This window comes from Pelophylax lessonae, assembly GCF_965119305.1.
Source record: "Pelophylax lessonae genome assembly, chromosome: 4".
Lineage (NCBI taxonomy): Eukaryota > Metazoa > Chordata > Amphibia > Anura > Ranidae > Pelophylax > Pelophylax lessonae.
The window spans coordinates 157,350,986-157,369,002 of record NC_138771.1 but is presented as its reverse complement, the minus strand read 5'-3'; the positions used below and the strand labels follow the sequence as shown (position 1 = coordinate 157,369,002).

General features: G+C 41.4%; 1 protein-coding gene across 1 annotated transcript in view; it reads right to left on the bottom strand.

The window, feature by feature from the left end:
* Positions 1-18,017, bottom strand: part of ANKRD16 (ankyrin repeat domain 16) — a 46,910-nt gene that overhangs the window by 15,807 nt on the left and 13,086 nt on the right. Inside the window, exons 3-5 of the mRNA XM_082256428.1 lie at positions 15,904-15,946; positions 11,202-11,310; positions 148-309 (exon numbers count right to left, since the gene is read on the bottom strand). Coding sequence (XP_082112554.1) covers positions 148-309; positions 11,202-11,310; positions 15,904-15,946 — 314 coding nt within the window. The remainder of the gene's footprint in view (positions 1-147; positions 310-11,201; positions 11,311-15,903; positions 15,947-18,017) is intronic.

The following is an 18,017-nucleotide window of genomic DNA, read 5'->3' as shown; positions in this document are numbered from 1 at the left end:
ATATATATATATATATATATATATATATATATATATTACACATACATACATACATACACACACTATGTATTTAGCCATTTGACCCTTCAATTTTTGTTTCAAAATCTTAATTATGCTTTAGTAAAGATAGCAGACTGTACTCCTGACCTTAGCAGCATAGTGCAGTGGGCTGAGCTGGATAGATGTTGCTCTTTCATTTACATTCACACCAAGACTAGACACCAGGTAATGGAGAGATTGGTCTTGTCCTGTAACGGCGGCTAGATGCAAGGCCTGGGCTCCCATCTTATCCACAGCTGTAAAGCAGACCTGGTATTAGGATAGAAACCATAAATGATCTATATTTGTTTTATTGCAGCTTTGACATTGTACGGTCACAAACATTTAGAAGAAAGAAAGAAATCGTTTTGTTACTGCCCAACACTAGACATATGCCGGTTTTCGGTAATTCGATATATCGCGGTATTGCATAGCCACGGTATTGTTATTGTGGCATTTTTAAAATACCAAGTTTCTCTGCTCCTGGGTCTGACTGGTGAATTGATACATTTCAGTGAGCTGGATGACTCATTCACTCACACAGCTAACCCCTTTCAGCATTAAGAGCCCATTCACACTAGCGCGACTTGTGAGGCAACTTGTGTTGCCCCAGGTAGCTTGACATAACAAAAGCAATGTTAATCAATCAGTGCCGTCTTAATTGGCACTACTGAAGTTGCTCTGACTTCAGAAAAGGGTCCTGTACTACTTTGAAGCGACCTGTGATCCGACTGTCCCATATACTTCAATGGGAGTCGCCTCCTTATCTTAATTGAGACTACTTGTTATCAGACTTTCCAGGAAGAAGAAAGAGATTAGCCAGGCATTCCCCACAGACAAAGTCGCCTGTCTCTTCAAAGTAGTGCACAAGTCTCTTCCAAGTCTCTTCCAAGTCTCTTCCAAGTCTCTAAACAAGTCTCTTCAAGTCACGGGGCGACTTTCTGGTAGTGGTAGTGTAAACCAGCAGTAAGTCTCCTAACTATAAACAAAAATGATTACATTGTATCTTTTCCTTCCCTCTGCCAGGGAGAAAGGAAGTTTAACCTCTTAAAGACTGGACCTTTTTCTGACACTTGTTGTTTGCAAGTTAAAATCAGTTTTTTTTTTGCTAGAAAAGTACTTCGAACCCCCAAACATTTTATATATTTTTTTAGCAGATACCCTACAGAAAAAAATGGCGAATGTTGTAATATTTTATGTCACACTGTATTTGCGCAGCAGTCTTTCAAACGCAATTAATAGACTTTAATGAATAAAAAAAAAAAAAAACGTAACAGTAAAGTTATCCCAATTTTTTTTTTTGTTACACAGAGAATCGTGATCTTTATTCCAAGCTAAAAAAATCGTGATTCTCATTTTGGCCAGAATCGTGCAGCTCCAATATATATATATATATATACATATATATATATATATATATATACACACATACATACATACATACATACGCATAGCAGCCCACATTACATTATTATATAGCCATCAAGCAGTGTCTGGCCTACCTGGTGATAACTGGTCCTGGCGCTCTGATCCGATGGCCTGGTCTTTAAAGGGGCAAATCCTTGCGATCCAGAAGTGGTTAAACCTGCAGGAGGACCAGGGCTTTTATCTATTAATGACTTTACTATTGCTTTAGGCCTGGTTCACATGTATGCGGGTTGGTGGTTCACATGTATGCGGGTTGGCATGGCCTAAAGCAATAGTAAAGTCATTAATAGATAAAAACACCGGTCCTCCTGCAGGTTTAACCAATTAATGACTTTACTATTGCTTTAGGCCTGGTTCACATGTATGCGGGTTGGGGGCCCACATTTGCACAGGCATAGCAGCCCATTGATGTGAATGGGCTTCAGCTGCTATGCCTGCGTTTTCAGCTGAAAAAAGGTGCATGCAGAATTTAAAAAAATGCAGTGGCCATGAAATCCATCCTTCTTTTGCACCATGCGACTTACCTGCCGTTGCTGCACACGCAAACTGTTTTTAAATGCCGTGCCCACGTATACAAAAAATGCAGAAAGCTTGCCAGAGCAGGAACTGCAGGTTAGTCGCATGGTGCAAAAGCAGGATGGATTTCAAGGCCACTGAATTTTAAAAAAATGCTGCATGCACCTTTTTTCTGCAGAAAATGAGGGCATAGCAGCCCGTTCAAATCAATGGGCTGCTATGCCTGTGCAAATGTGGGCCGCCAACCCGCATACATGTGAACCGCCAACCCGCATACATGTGAACCGCCAACCCGCATACATGTGAACCACCAACCCGCATACATGTGAACCACCAACCCGCATACATGTGAACCAGGCCTAAAGCAATAGTAAAGTAATTTATAAACAACACCTCCTTCAGGTTTAACCACTTCTTGACCACAAGGATTTGCCCTCTTAATGACCAGGCCATCGGATCGGAGCCGAGCGCCAGGACCAGTTATCACCAGTTAGGCCAGACACTGCTTGATGACCTATTTTAGGCCTGGTTCACAGAGTCTGTACTGACTGACTATATAATAATGTGCATAAGTGAACCAAAGCCCCTAAATTCAGCAATGAAATTGAAGTGAGGTGGAAATTTAATAATTTAAATTTAATAATAGAATACCGTGATAATACCGTATACCGTGGCAAAACCTTAATCAATTAATCGCAGCATGAAAATCTGATACCGTCACAAGCCTACCCAACAACCCTCTTATTTGGATTCCCCAAAGATAATATGAAATATAAGCAAACTGGAATCCAACTGACATCAAGTCAATTCCTTCATTACAGATATAAAATATCAGGCAATTCATAAAATCTAGCTCTCACCTTAAATGTATGTTTTTGTATAAAAAAGATAAAGAAATAAAAAAATAAAAAAAAATAAACTATCTATAACCACAGGGAGCCTTGTCATCAGCAATACGTACAATGTAAAAGACCTGCATGTGTGTGGTCTCCTTGTCATGTACATGCCAACCAACATGCCTGTAAGCATAACCTTGGGGTTTTGAGAGAAAAAAAAAATAAATGTGTTAAACATCAAGTCACTGTAAGAGATGTACCAGGTCCTATACAACTCTGAAGCCAAGTGGAAAACAATGTACCTGTTCATACAGAAAACATGACATTTGTATAAAGACCTTTGAATGTTGTACATTCTCCTGGGCACGAGATGTAGAGAAGGGCCTAATGCAACTTTAGCACAAGGCTGCTATTTTTGTATAAAGTTTTTATTCAGTTTGTATCAGATACATAACAGTACAGCCAGGTATGTAATGGTCTGTGATAAACATGATTTACTTCTGCACAGAAGAAAAGTCCCACTAATGTATTTTAGATAAACTGATTGTAAGCTCTCAAGTCCAGAATCCTCTTAAAACTGGTACAAACTATCCAGTGGGCTGAATAGAAAAAAAAACACGAAGGAGCTCACTGTACTAACTATGCAATGTTAGCACTGCGATCCCCCCACTAAGACACTGTTTTCTGACAAAGGGATTCCCACTCCCCGCCAGAACACGCCGGTCAATGCTCCCATTGGCTGCGAGCGCTGATCAGATGCCAATCGGCTGCTGTTTTCCCAGCATGCCTCTTCAACAGAAACTGGACATTTGGCTGCCGTTCTGTTGAACTGGCCGATATTCAGCCTGTGTGTACCAGGCTTTAATCCTCTACTGAATTGTATGGTAACTGTATGAACTCCTTTTACCACAAAGAAACCTTTGAAATAGGGCTTTATGCACACTGCAGCTGATAAACTCACGTTTTTGTGAGTTTGGGTGTTTTTTTCAACAGCCCCAAACTCCCCTCAATGTTATTCTATGTGTCCATGCACACATGGATGTTTTTTGAAGTTTATCAGCAGGAGAGTTTATGGACTGTTGTCGCGTTCAAGAGCAGTTCTTCTGACCACAACAAAACGCACATAAACGCTCATATATGCACTTTTATCAGCGTTCAATGTTTTTTTACATTGCAGAGCTGAATGTAAGCTGGTGTAATTTTACAAAAATGCTAAAAAACGCACATAAACGCAATTAAAAAAAACACTGGTTAAGGCGCATTTTTAAAGCAGCAGTTTCCTGCCAGCAATTCGACGTCCTGAAAGACTTTATTGCATGTCCTGTGTACATGGAGCCTACTAGCCAGGTCTCGGGAAACCCTGCTAAAAATTTGTTTAGCCACAGCTCATACCGTGTTTACCTGAAAATAAGACAGTGTCTTATAATAATTTTGGTAACAAAAGACACAGTAGGACTTATTTTCAGGGTAGGTCTGATCACGTAATGCAAATGTGTCAAACAAGGCCTGCGGGCCGAATCCATCCCTCCAGGCCATTTTATGCGGCCCTCGCACCTCTCCTGCAGCACCCCCTTCATCTCTGCCCCCCACCTTGTCTCAGCATGGCAGCAGAGAGGAGGGCAGAGTTCCTACACTTCTCTGTGCAGCTGCAGAGAGGGTCCTCTCTGCCACCATCTCAGCAGTGGGCAGCAGAAAGGAGGACAGAACTCCTACAGATCCTGCTCCTCTCTGTGCAGCCACAGAACCCTCCTTGTCTCCGCCTCCACTGGTCTCAGCATTCAATAGACTCAAGCAGCTGATTCCTGGCCTCCTCCAGACCCTGTGCTTTCTGCTTCCCATCTCCGCCCCAGCTTCTTCTAGGAAGCAGGTAAGTGGGGTGTACTGTGATGTAGGGGAAGGTTAGGAACTCTTGACTTCTGATGGTGGGGAGGCTCTTGACATATGATGAAAGATTTGGGGCGGGGGGGGTGCTCTGAACATCTAGTCTTTCAGATACAACCGCCCTTTGAGGACAACCATAATGCTGATGCAGCCCGCTTTGAAATGGAGTTTGACACCCCTGATGTAAGGTGTATTTGCCAGTCCCTCTGAACCCTGTCTTCTCTCCCCCTCTCCCTCCCTGCCTGTCAGCTCAGGAGTCATTAGCATTTAGCTGTATAAGGTAATATGGTTGTAAAATCCTATAATCCACCCTATAACAGAATTATATATGCTGGGCGCTTATGTGACCCGCCAGAGCTCTTTTCCCCGCTCTGAGCACTGCAGAGGGAGGAGCCAAGATCCCCCGCTGACAGCCGGGAGAAGAGGAGGAGAGCAGCGGGAGGTCAGCAGAGCGGTGCTGTAACAAAGGTATTTGGCGCAATAATATTACAGAAACACACACATTGTACATTATATAATTCTATAATAAGTTAAACTAGGGCTTATTTTCAGGGTAGGGCATATATTGCAGCCGTCGTGGGAAAATCACAGTAGGTCTTTTTCTCAGGGTAGGTCTTATTTTTGGGGAAACACAGTAGTACATTTGCATGATCAGTAAATGGTAGAAAGATTTAAATAAAAGTATTAAGAATGTGGTGTTTCTAATCTAGAGTATTAGTGCCGGTTCACACTCTTGCGGCTGCGGCGATCGCATTAATATCGGAGCGCACTGCTCCTTCATTACATGCGATCGGCTGTGCGGTGTGAATTCAGCCATACACTTTGTATGGCTAAATTCGCACTGCACCCGCACAAAAGTCGCACATGACCCTTTTTTTCAGCCGCATCAGGACCGGATCGCACAGTGGTTCACGCTTGTGCGATCCGATCCTGTGCGAACTGTAAAGATCGCACTGCGATATGCGATCAAACTGGGGGTGTCGTTAACATTTCATTGACACCCCCAGCGTATCGCATATGGCAGTGTGAACTGCCAAGGGTGCGTTTGCGATGCGGGAACAGGCTGCGAATTCGCAGCCTTCCCGCATCGCATAAGTGTGACCCGGCACTTAGAGTATAGAAATCAAGGATGAATCATTTTATGAGTATATAAATCAAGATGAATCATTTTACAACAACCCCCTGCTCTTTACATCAAAATTATTTTCACTAATAATCCTGAAATTATATAAATATTAGTAATAAATATTAAGAGAAAAGAAATACAAACAGTAAACATTTTGGCATCCCCCTACTCTAATGCCCCTTTACATTGTGGTCAGTGTAAGTCACCCTTACATTAATGATCACTATCAAAGTGCCCCCTTAATACTGCTGATCAGTGTAGTGCTGCTTTACGTTGGTGGTCACTATAGAAGGGACCCCTACATTGGATGTCAGGTGAAAACTGCCCCCTTATATTGATGGTCAGTGTAGGCAGGAGATCAGTACACTATCATTCACTGATCATTGAACCCCTAGCACCCTCTGAAGAACCCTAGGGTAACACGGAGCCCTAGATGAAAAAAAAGCTGCCCTAGAAACATCAGTCTGATGTCTCATGTAGACAGACATAGTTTACCTGCATTTAACCACTTCTGGACCAGAAGGATTTGCCCCCTTAATGAACATTTTTGCGATTCGGCACTGCATTAATTTAACGGACAATTGCGCGGGCGTGCAATGTTGTACCCAAATAAAATTGATGTCCTTTTTTTCCCACAAATAGAGCTTTCTTTTGGTGGTATTTGATCACCGATGCGATTTTTATTTTTTGCGCTATAAACAAGAACAGTGTGACAATTCTGAAAACAAATAACAATATTTTTCACATTCTGCTATACAACATTTCCCCCCCCCCCCCCCCACAAAAAAAAAAATTAAAATTCTAAAATTTTTCATCAATTTAGGCCAATTTGTTTTCAGCTACATATTTTTGGTAAAAAAAAAAAAAGAATGGCAATAAGCGTTTTTTGATTGGTTTGCGCAAAAGTTATCACGTCTACAAACTAGGGGAAAGGTTTATGTAATTTTTATTTATTTATTTTTACTAGTAAAAGGTGGCAATCTGTGATTTTTAGCAAGACTGCCACATTGCGGCGGACAGATCGGATCGCTAACTGACATTTTTGACACTTTTGGGGAGACAAGTGACATTACTACAGTAATCAGTGTTAAAAATAAGGGGTTATCCCAGGGGCGATCAAAGGGTTAAGTGTGAGCCTAGGGAAGTGTTTTCTAACTGTATGGGGGAGGGACTTGTGAAATGACCACAGAGACCTGTGATCCTATATAGGAGGATCACAGGCACTCTGTGATCATTTCAAAGAGAACAACGGTCTGCTGTGTTTATAACAGCTGATCGTCGTTCTCTCTCAGAGGGGAGCGTTCGCGGGTGCCCGGCAGCAATCATGGCCGCTGGCCCCGTGGATCGGCATCACCGCTGGCAGTGGTCAATTTCCGCAGCCGAGCCATCCTGCCGCAGTATATCTGCGGGGGGCAGTTGGCAAGTGGTTAAAATCAGCTTAGCAGATTCCAGTTTACTTCAATGAAGACATCTGGAGTATTCTGTCCAGTTCTGGTCGCCAGTCCTCAGGAGGGATGTGTTGAAGCTGGAGAGAGTCCAAAGAAGGGCAACTAAACTAATTAGGGGATTGGAGGACCTAAATTATAAAGAACGTTTACAATCGCTTAATTTAGGGGTATGGGGGTGATTATGGCCACACACAGGTTGAACTGGATGGACTATTGTCTTTATTCAACCTCAACTACTATGTAACTATGTAACATGTGCCGAATGAAAAATGTTTTGTTTCGATTCGTTATTTACATAAATTAGTTTAGTTAAATTTGTTTAATTCGGTTAATTCATTTTCAGAATTAATTTCTTTTACTCAAATTCGAATCGTTCTGAATTCCATTCTAAATCAAATTTATTCTATTCAATTTTTGGAAAACAGTTATATTGTTATAGTCTCTCTCTTCTTTTCTATTGTATCTTCTATTCTATTCTTTCCTATTCCATTCAAATGTATACTATTTGAAATTCAAACATCAGAAGATGGTTATATTCTTTCTATTCAAACTTCAAATTTACTTTATTCTAATCTTGGAAAATGTTTATATTCTTTCTAGTCTATTGTTTTTTTAATTCTGTTCTAATTTGAATTTATTCTATTCAAAATTCAAATTTCGGAAGAAGGTTATATTCTTTACTATTCTTTTTTCCTATTGTATTCTATGTTTTTCTTTTCCATTGTATTTAAATTTATTCTATTTGAAATTTGAATTTTAGAAGATGGTTATATTCTGTTTTATTCCTTTATTTTTTCTATTCTTTTATTTTGTATTTGTTCTGTTTTACTCTATTATATTCAATTGTTTTATTTTCTATTATATTCTTTTCTATTCTAATTTATTCTCTTCAAAAATTCAAATTCGATTCCAAAACTATTCAAATTTGATTCAAAAACGATCCGAATTCCATTTAAAAATGAATTTCATTTGAATTTCGTCCGAAAATTTGTTTAGTTGTTTCGGATTCGTTTAAACTCGTTACTATTGCAATTCGGAAATTCGGATAAACATAAATTTCTGAATAACGAAAAATTTGTCTGAATTTCAATTCAGAATAAAACAAACCGCACATGTCTACTTCAATGTAGTAGTGTGGATGGCAGTTCTGGGACTGCGTTTGAATTGCTTTGTGTTTCTCTGAACATTAGAGGTTGTATTGAGATGCGTCTGCACTGCAGGCAAGTCAAAAGCAGCCTCTTGCTGTGTTTTGCATTCAACAAATTCATTTCAGTAGCACTGGGTTCTAAGGTAACAGGCAGTGTTTGGCAACACCCGTCTACACAAGCTCTTAACCACTTGCCGACCAGCCACTGTAGTTTTACAGTGGCATGTTGGCTCTATTACGTAAACGACGTACCTGTATGTTGTTTCGTGTAATAGACAGTGGGGGGGCCGCGCCGTTTGGCTCCCCATAAAGACAGAATGGCGGTCTGTCGATGTAAACAAGACAGACCGCCGTTCTGTCAGAAGTGAACACAGGGATCCTGTGTTCCTACTATTTAGGAACACAGATCTCTGTGTTCATCTTCTGAGTCCATCCCCCACACAGTTAAAAAGCACTGCATAGGAGCTCACTTAACCCTTTGATCGCCCCTGGTGTTAACCCCATTCCTTGCCATTAATTATTAATACAATGCATATTTTTAGCACTGATTACTGTAGTAATGTCACTGGTCCCCTCAAAAGTGTCAGTTAGGTGTCCGAACTGTCCGCCACAATGTCGCAGTCCCGCTAAAAATCGGCAACTAGTAGTAGTAGTAAAAGTAAAAGTACTAGTAGTTTACTAGTACTAGTAAAAAAATTAAATAAAAATTACATAAATCGTTCCCCCAGTTTGTAGACGTGATAATGTTTGTGCAAACCAATCAATATACACTTATTGGGATTTTCTTTTACCAAAAATATGTGGAAGAATACATATTGGCCTACAATGATGAGAACATTTTATTATTTTTTTTTAATTGGATATGTTTTATAACAGAAAGTAAAAATTAGGTTTTGTTTTTTTTCAGAACTGTCGCTCTTTTTTTGTTTATAGCACAAAAAATAAAAAAATCGCAGAGGTGATCAAAAACCACCAAAAGAAAGCTCTATTTGTGTGGGGAAAAATGACATTTTATTTGGGTACAGAGTCGCATGACTGCGCAATTGTCAAAGTAACACAGTGCTGTATCGCAAAAAAAAGGCCTGGTCATTATGAGGGTAAAACCTTCCGGTCCAGAAGTGGTTAAACTGCCAGGCCTATAGGCTTGTAAACTGCATAACAAAGGGCACACATGCTGCTGGCCTTCTATTTATGAGGTTACCATCCTGTATTCCTCTTTTTCAAACAGTCAATCAGATCACCGGGTCCCAAAAAAAATTGCATTGGAAAAATGAGCTGCTAAGAGAATGGATCTTGAGAGCTTTATTTTTATTGAACAGTCATTTGTTTCCGACCCTACAAATGTTACCATTCACACGAAGACCTCCTTTCTAAAACCTCAAATGACTCTAGACCTTTTGATTATTCTTGGTTGGACCATATCCCTGTCCCTAAATTAACCACTTCACAGATAGAGCAATTAAATGCCCCATGCACTGCAGACGAAATCTCTTTGGTTATAAAATCGCTTAAAAATGGCTCTGCCCCAGGTCCCGATGGATTTTCGTCTTTCTATTACAAACAATTTGCCCCCCAGCTTACCCCTAGACTGACAACCCTTTACAATAATATCCTTGAAGGTGGCGTCTTCCCTGAAGAAATGCTACTGGCCAACATGTCCCTGATTCCCAAACCTGATAAAGATCACTCCCTCCCACAGAATTATAGGCCCATTTCAATAATAAACAATGATCTAAAAAATTTTTAGCAGACTTTTGACAAATAGACTATCATTAGTAATTCCCTCCCTTATTTCCCCGTTCCAATCTGGTTTCATCCCAGGACGCCAAATCACTGATAATATTCGCTTGGCGACTAATATAATACAAGATGCCAACGCAAAAACCAATCCCCTCCTGCTTCTAAGCCTAGACATTAACAAGGCCTTCGATAGCGTTTCCTGGGAATACCTTGACAAACTTCTTCCCAGGTATGGTTTAAACAATGGTTTCCTCCATGGCTTTCACGCTCTATATAATTCCCCAAGAACTAGGATACGCCTTCCGGGCTGTAACTCAGAGTTCTTTAAAGTTAGCAGAGGTACAAGACAGGGCTGCCCACTTTCCCCTCTTCTTTTTGCGCTTGCCATCGAACCATTAGCAATCGCACAGCACACACAGCAATCATCGATAACCCAGATATAAAAGGCTATACCTCCTCAAATAACACATACAAGTTGAGTATGTATGCTGATGACATGCTATTATTTATCACACAACCAATCACTTCTCTCCCTAACCTATTGAACACACTTCAAAAATTTTCTGTTATTTCTGGACTTTCTGTTAATGTTTCTAAATCAATAGGTATGCCGTTGAATATCCCTAGTTCCTTTATTTAATATACGCTTTTGTACCACAATTTTTTCACCCTAATAAAAAAGTTTGTATACAAAAAAAAAAAAAAAACACAAATGTTACCATTCAGAAAACAAAAAAGAAACATTCAGCGAATACAAAACACTTGCACTTTTTTCACTGTATTCACTTTTTATAGGCTCCATCAATTATACAGTATCAATTGTTTAGTAAGCACCTGTTCCAGGTAGAGTGCTGAAATGACCCTTTCATAATACAACTCATGTTAAAGAGACCCTGGCACATTGTAAGAAATTAAAAAAATATTTATGGAAAGATAGGTATACATTCAAGATACTTGATTTTTCTGTGCTTTTACCTGCAATTTTTAGGTTGGTGACAGGGTCTCTTTAAGGGTAATGTTATTTGCCTGATAGGTGGTACCTTTTTTTTTTCTAAGAGGAGTTGAGCAATATGCAGATGGCCATTCTGGACAGCATCCATAAAAGGGGTCACACCACAGCTGTCTTTGCAGTCTGGGTTATACTGGCACCTGCAACAAGATAAAATCAATATATCAACAGAAGAAATGTGTAAAGGAAAAATTCAGGTTTAGATATAATGCACGACAATGGATAAAAGCAAAGGTTAAGTATCCTAGGATCAGGGAGAGACCGGATTAGTAAATATGCCGGTCCCGGTTAGAAGCACCGACTCACCAATTAAAGTGGCATCCTACCCTTCAACTCCTGAACACGACAAGCAATATGTGGAAAACAGAGAGGAAAGACCAAAAGGTGTTCGATAAAGGAGGAGGGGAATAAAGCAACGTGCTTTTCTTCTTAAAAAGGTTAATAAATATCAAAAATGAAACACAAATCTCATAGCAATACAAAACAGACCACACTACACATACATTAAAAAAAGATATAATGCCCCTAGTGCCCACTCCCTACCCCCCTTATGTGTTCTATAGCAAACACTACCCCCCCCCCACACTTCTTCCCACACCTACCCAGGTGCCTGCATACCTCTCTTTGATGGTGGTTTCTACTTGCAGTGTTTACACCCTCCAATCATCTTGTCACTGCCCATACCATTGCTGTAATTTCTCGAAGACTTGAGGAGGTCCTTCTCCGTTAGAAAGGGGAAAAAAGCCTATTCCAGTCTATAGGAAGTCACAGACATGGGCAGAATTGAAAAGATTTCTGAATGGAAGGATCTAAACACCACAGGAGGCTGTCACTGTCAGGGAGAGGTAGGTGGGCACATGGATGGAGGTAGGGTTAGCATAGAGTAAATAGGGGAGGGACTTCCTAAACCAGAACTTTTCCCTTACATTGAAGCAATAACCAGTTTGTAATATGTTTATTTTACATTAACATACTGTAGATCTGACAGTCCAGCCAAAAACTATACATTACTTATAGGTGGATTAAAGTAAACACCTGATTTCTACTTCCCGATGTTTGTTTGGGCATGCCTCCTACAGACCTGATAGGCAGCCCAATCAATGGGTGACTGAAACATTTGCAAGGCAGGTTGACAACACTGCTGTTTATTGCAAGGCACTAGCTTATCGTAGTTAATCTGCAACAGGGAAAATTTAATGTCAATAGCACCTTAAGACCTCATGCACACTGGATGTTATCAAAACGTCAGTAGAAAGCTGTAGCTGTAGACAGTGGTGTATTTAGGTTTTGTGCTGCCCTAGGCCTGACTAAACTTGTGCACCCCCTAATTTAAATATGACCCACCCCTTCCTGTAAAGGCCACACCCCTTCCTGTTTATGACCCGTCATGTCATCTGTAAACCACAGACCACAACCACAGTGTATCAGTGCCCATCAGCATTGCCTTATCAGTTCCCATAAGTTCAGCCTCATCAGTGCAGCCTTATCAGCGCCGCCTCATTACTGCCCATCAGTGCAGCATATCAGTGTAGCCTATCATTGCCCATTAGTGCAGCCTAAGATATTTGGACTTCTGTTTGCTGCCACTGATTGTAATTATAGGAATATTTCACTTATTTGTATAATGACTAGGACATCCATAGTTATTATACAAATAAGTGAAATAATCAGTGGCAGCAAACACAAGTCCAAATATCTTATAAGATTGGAGTAATCTTACTAATTCAGTGACATATTGCGATAGCACATATGAGGTAAGCAGGTCCAAAATATTATTGCCATCATATACAATTAAAAGTCTTAATTGTATATGATTCAAATCGATATGCTCGTTCAAGGACAAGAATGTTTAACCACTTAAGCCCCGGAAGATTTTACCCCCTTCCTGACCAGGGTCTATTTTGCGGTTCGGCACTGCGTGACTTTAACGGACAATTGCGCGGTCGTGCAAAGCTGTACCCAAATGAAATTGACGTCCTTTTTTTCCCACAAACAGAGCTTTCTTTTGGTGGTATTTGATCACCTGTGCGATTTTTTGATCATGCGCTATAAACAAAAAAAGAGCGACAATTTTGCAAAAATAGCAACATTTTTCACATTTTTTTATATGAAATTCCCCCCCCCAAAAAATAAATGTAAAAATCTAAATTTTTTAACATTTTAGGCCAATTTATTTTCTGCTACATATGTTTGGTAAAAAAAAAAAAATCGAAAAAAGCGTATTTTGATTGGCAAAAGTTATTGCGTTTACTAAGGGAAAGATTTTTGTCATTTTTCTTGTTTGTTTTTTTTAACGAGTAATGGCGGCGATCTGCGATTTTTTTTGCGGTACTGCAACATTGCAAAGGACAGATCGGACCCTTGACTGACATTTTTGACACTTTTGGGGTTACCAGTGACATTACTACAGTAATCAGTGCTATACATATGCACTGTTACTGTAAAAATTACACTGGGAGGGAAGGGGTTAACTTTATTGGAGAGGGAGGGGTTAAGTGTGTCCCTAGGGGTGTATTTCTTACTGTGATTGGATGTGGCTTTGTGTGTAACAGCACAGATCAACGGTCCTACATAGCAGGACCGAGTGATCTGTGCTTTTACACAGGGGAGAATGACAGGCGGCTTTGTTTACATTAGCCGCCTGCCTTTCTCCCTCTCCACCCGACGATTGCGAGTGACCGGCGGACATCCGGTCCGCTGGTCACACGCGCCGGCTTCTTCGGGTACGAGCAGGGGCGGGAGCGCGCCTCCGGCGGCGCGCGCTCGCCCCCGGCGGCGCGCGCTCGCCCCCGGCGGCGCGCGCTCGCCCCCTATTCGCTCCCAGGCTAGTGATGTACCGGTACGTCACTTTGTCTGGGAGGGGCTGACCGCCGCCGTATATAGTCGGGCGGTGGTCGGCAAGTGGTTAAAGAAATGAAATTATATTATTGACATGATGCCTGCCATACCCGGGGGTGGAGGAGGGTAGGCAGAGCATTAGGCTGCAGTGCCACACTCATTAGCATTGGGGGACTTTGAGCCAGTTGTATTTGGTGTGGTCGGCAGCCTGCGGTCTGTCTGAATGTCCTCACCTGCCGGTATTCTAATACCGGCAGGTAGCAGTGTGACCGCTTTATGAGGGTGCCAGACTGATTTGCCTCCTGGACCCTGCCCTCTGGCCTAATTCGCCCCATAAGACTAGCACTATACTAAAAGTGCAGCTCAAGCCGGCCGGGACCCTTTTCATGCAGAAGCCAGGAGGAGCTTCATGCAGGGTGCAGCTTTTTGCTGCCCCCCCCCCCCCCCCCCTGCAAAGTGCCGCCCTAGGCCTGGGCCTTGTCGGCCTAGGCCAAGATACAGCACTGGCTGTAAAAGGAGTTTTTCAGCTTTTTTGCAGTAGAGTTTTTCAGTGTTTTTTTTACCTTTTTTTCAGCTGTAGCGTTTTTTTTAGCTTTTCTTTAGCAAAACTATATCCCCACAAATGCTTATGGCTCAAAAACCTTGATTAACATAGAATAGCTGTGTTTTTGGGAGTTTTTTTTTTTTTTTTTTAGCGTTTTTAAGCTTTTTTCAGAGTTAGAGCGTTTTTACAGCCTCTTAAAACCTGCTAGTTCTGGGGGGGGTTTCCCAGCCAGAAAACGCCCCTGCCAAAAATTGCTAACAGCCTGAATGTGTGCATAAACACACAGGATAACATGCTGGGGGAATTTACTGGCTGCAGCAAAAAAACATCTGACGTCAAAAACAGCAGCTGGAAAAATGCTCACTGTGCGTGAGGCCTTAGAAATATATTTTAGGGATAATGTGAAGCGCTATCAAAAAGTGATATAAATCAATAACATAAAATAAGTGAACATTAAATAAGTGCAAAACAGTCTCTGATCATATATAAGGGACAATGTCCTTAATAAGTAAAATAAAGTCAGTGAAAAAAAAGGTGAACCAAGTAATAAACACAAAAGAAGTTCCGGTAATACAGTGCAACACCCAGAGTGCACCACAGGTCCCAGCAGGTATAAGATGTTCCAGATAGCTCTTTCCAACGTGAAGTAGGAGGAAGTAACACCCGTGAGACAAGAATTAAATGGGCTGATTACCAAAGATCCATGGCCATTCAACTCAATGAACTGGCCCTAAACCCAATGTAGCATAATACATATGCAGGTTCCCAGGTAAACATTCCTCACCTCCCACCCATTCCTTAGATGGGGTGGCTGTATTCCTTTTCTTTCTTCAGTTTTAGCACATTCTTCATGGTAGCGGGTGCTACCTGCCACATCTGTTCCCTTCTTGAAAAAAATGACATATCCACCCTAAACATTGTCACCTTTCCTGGACAGCTTAACCCCTAATGCCTGGAGGGGAACGTATATTCAGTCCTCCATCAACCACATGCCAATGATGGAGGCTGGCCTCTTTTTCTGTTTTTTTTTTTTTTGTGGTTGATGGAGGACTGAATATATGTTCCCAAAAACCTCTTATGTCTGACTTGCAGCTCCAAGTCATCCTCACACAAACTATGTAAAGCTCAATAAGGGGCAAATATAAATCTTTTATAGGTAAGCCTTTAGAATTATATGAATTTGAGGGTAGATATTCAGAATTATACACAAGCCAAACTGTGACTGGTGTTAAAAAACTGAACACCATTTAAATGCATTTATATGAACTAAAACATATTCTAAAACATTTTTAAATATTTTAATATTCTGTTACCTATAAATGTATTACATTACAAAAAAATGCAATATTACCTCTCAAGAAGGATCTTCACCACATCAATGCAGCCATGCATTGCTAAATAAAAAAAGAGAACAGCATTCAGATACGAAGTATTATGTATGTCCTCTATATTACCAAAAGTATTGGGATGCCTGCCTTTACACTCACATGAACTTTAATGGCATCCCAGTCTTAGTCTGTAGGGTTCAATATTGAGTTAACCCACCCTTGCAGCTATAACAGCTTCAACTCTTCTGGAAAAGCTGTCCACAAGGCTTAGGAGTGTGTCTATGGGAAGGTTTGACGATTCTTCCAGAAGCGCATTTGTGAGGTCAGGCACTGATGTTGGACAAGAAGACCTGGCTCACAGTCTCAGCTCTAATTCATTCCAAAGGTGTTCTATCGGGTTGGGGTCAGGACTGTGCAGGCAGTCAACTTCCTCCACCCCAAACTCGCTCATCCGTGTCTTTATAGACCTTGCTTTGTGCACTGGTCTAAATCATTTGGTGGAGGGGGGATTATGGTGTGGGGTTGTTTCTCAGGTGTTGGGCTTGGCCCCTTAGTTCCAGTGAAGGGAACCCTTAAGGCGTCAGCATATCAAGACATTTTGGACAATTTCATGCTCCCAACTTTGTGGGAACAGTTTGGGGATGGCCCCTTCCTGTTTCAATATGACTGCGCTCCAGTGCACAAAGCAAGGTCCATAAAGACATGGATGAGTAAGTTTGGGGTGGAGGAACCTGACTGGCCTGACCTCAACCCGATAGAACACCTTTGGGATGAATTATGGCACATACTGCAAGCAAAGTCTTCTCGTCCAATATCGCCTGACCTAACAAATGCGTTTCTGGAAGAATGGTCAAAAATTCCCATAGACACACTCCTAAACCTTGTGGACAGTCTTCCCAGAAGAGATGAAGCTGTTATAGCTGCATTGGGTGGACCAACTCAATATTGAACCCTACGGACTAAGACTGGGATGCCAATGAAGTTCATGTGCATGTAAAGGCAGGCGTCCCAATACTTTTGGTAATATTTTTACCTTATCGCATTCCCTGCATTAAGGTAAAAAATATCCCAAAAATTGTACTTCCTTCTCACCTCCCTATATACTTGCATCCTTTATTGATCCAGTGCTATGCCTGGCTGCCGGTCTTCTTTCCCCTCACTTGTTATCAGTACACTACACTGAGAGCAGCGGGAGCCATGGGTTCCTGCTGCGATCAGTCAAATGCTGTGACCAGAGAGTGTGTGTGTCTAAGAATGCACACAGCCCAGCTTGGGATCAAGCTTACGCCTCTGCCCCCACAGCAAGCAGCCGTTGGGGGACCCAACAGGAGGAGGCTTGGGAACACTTTGTGCAATACCATTGCACTGAGCAGGTAAGTAGAACATTTTTTTTTTTTTTTTTTTAATAAAATAATAAATAACTTAGCTTTAAAGAATAATTCTAGACATGGGAATTCTATACATACAGTATCCCACAAAAGTGAGTACAACCCTCACATTTATGTAAATATTTTATTATATCTTTTCATGTGACAACACTGAAGAAATGACACTTTACTACAATGTAAAGTAGTGAGTATACAGCTTGTATATCAGTGTAAATTTGCAGTCCCCTCACAAAAACTCAACACACAGCCATTAATGTCTAAAAAGCTGGCAACAAAAGTGAGGACACCCCTAAGTGAAAATGTCCAAATTGGGCCCAAAGTGTCAATATTTTGTGTGGCCACCCTTATTTTCCAACACTGCCTTAACCCTCTTGGGCATTGAGTTCACCAGAGCTTCACAGGTTGCCACTGGTGCCATGTTTAACTCCTGCATGACGACATTACAGAGCTGGTGGATGTTAGAGACCTTGCGCTCCTCCACCTTCCGTTTGAGGATGCCCTACAGATGCTCAATAGGGTTTAGGTCTGGAGACATGCTTGGCCAGGCCATCACCTTTACCCTCAGCTTCTTTGGCAAGGAAGTGGTCGTCTTGGAGATGTGTTTGGGGTCGTTAGCGAGTTGGAATACTGCCCTGCGGCCCAGTCTCTGAAGGAAGGGGATCATGCCCTGCTTCAGAATGTCTAAGTACAGGTTGGCATTCATGGTTCCCTCAATGAACTGTAGTTTCCCAGTGGACGACAGCCATGCC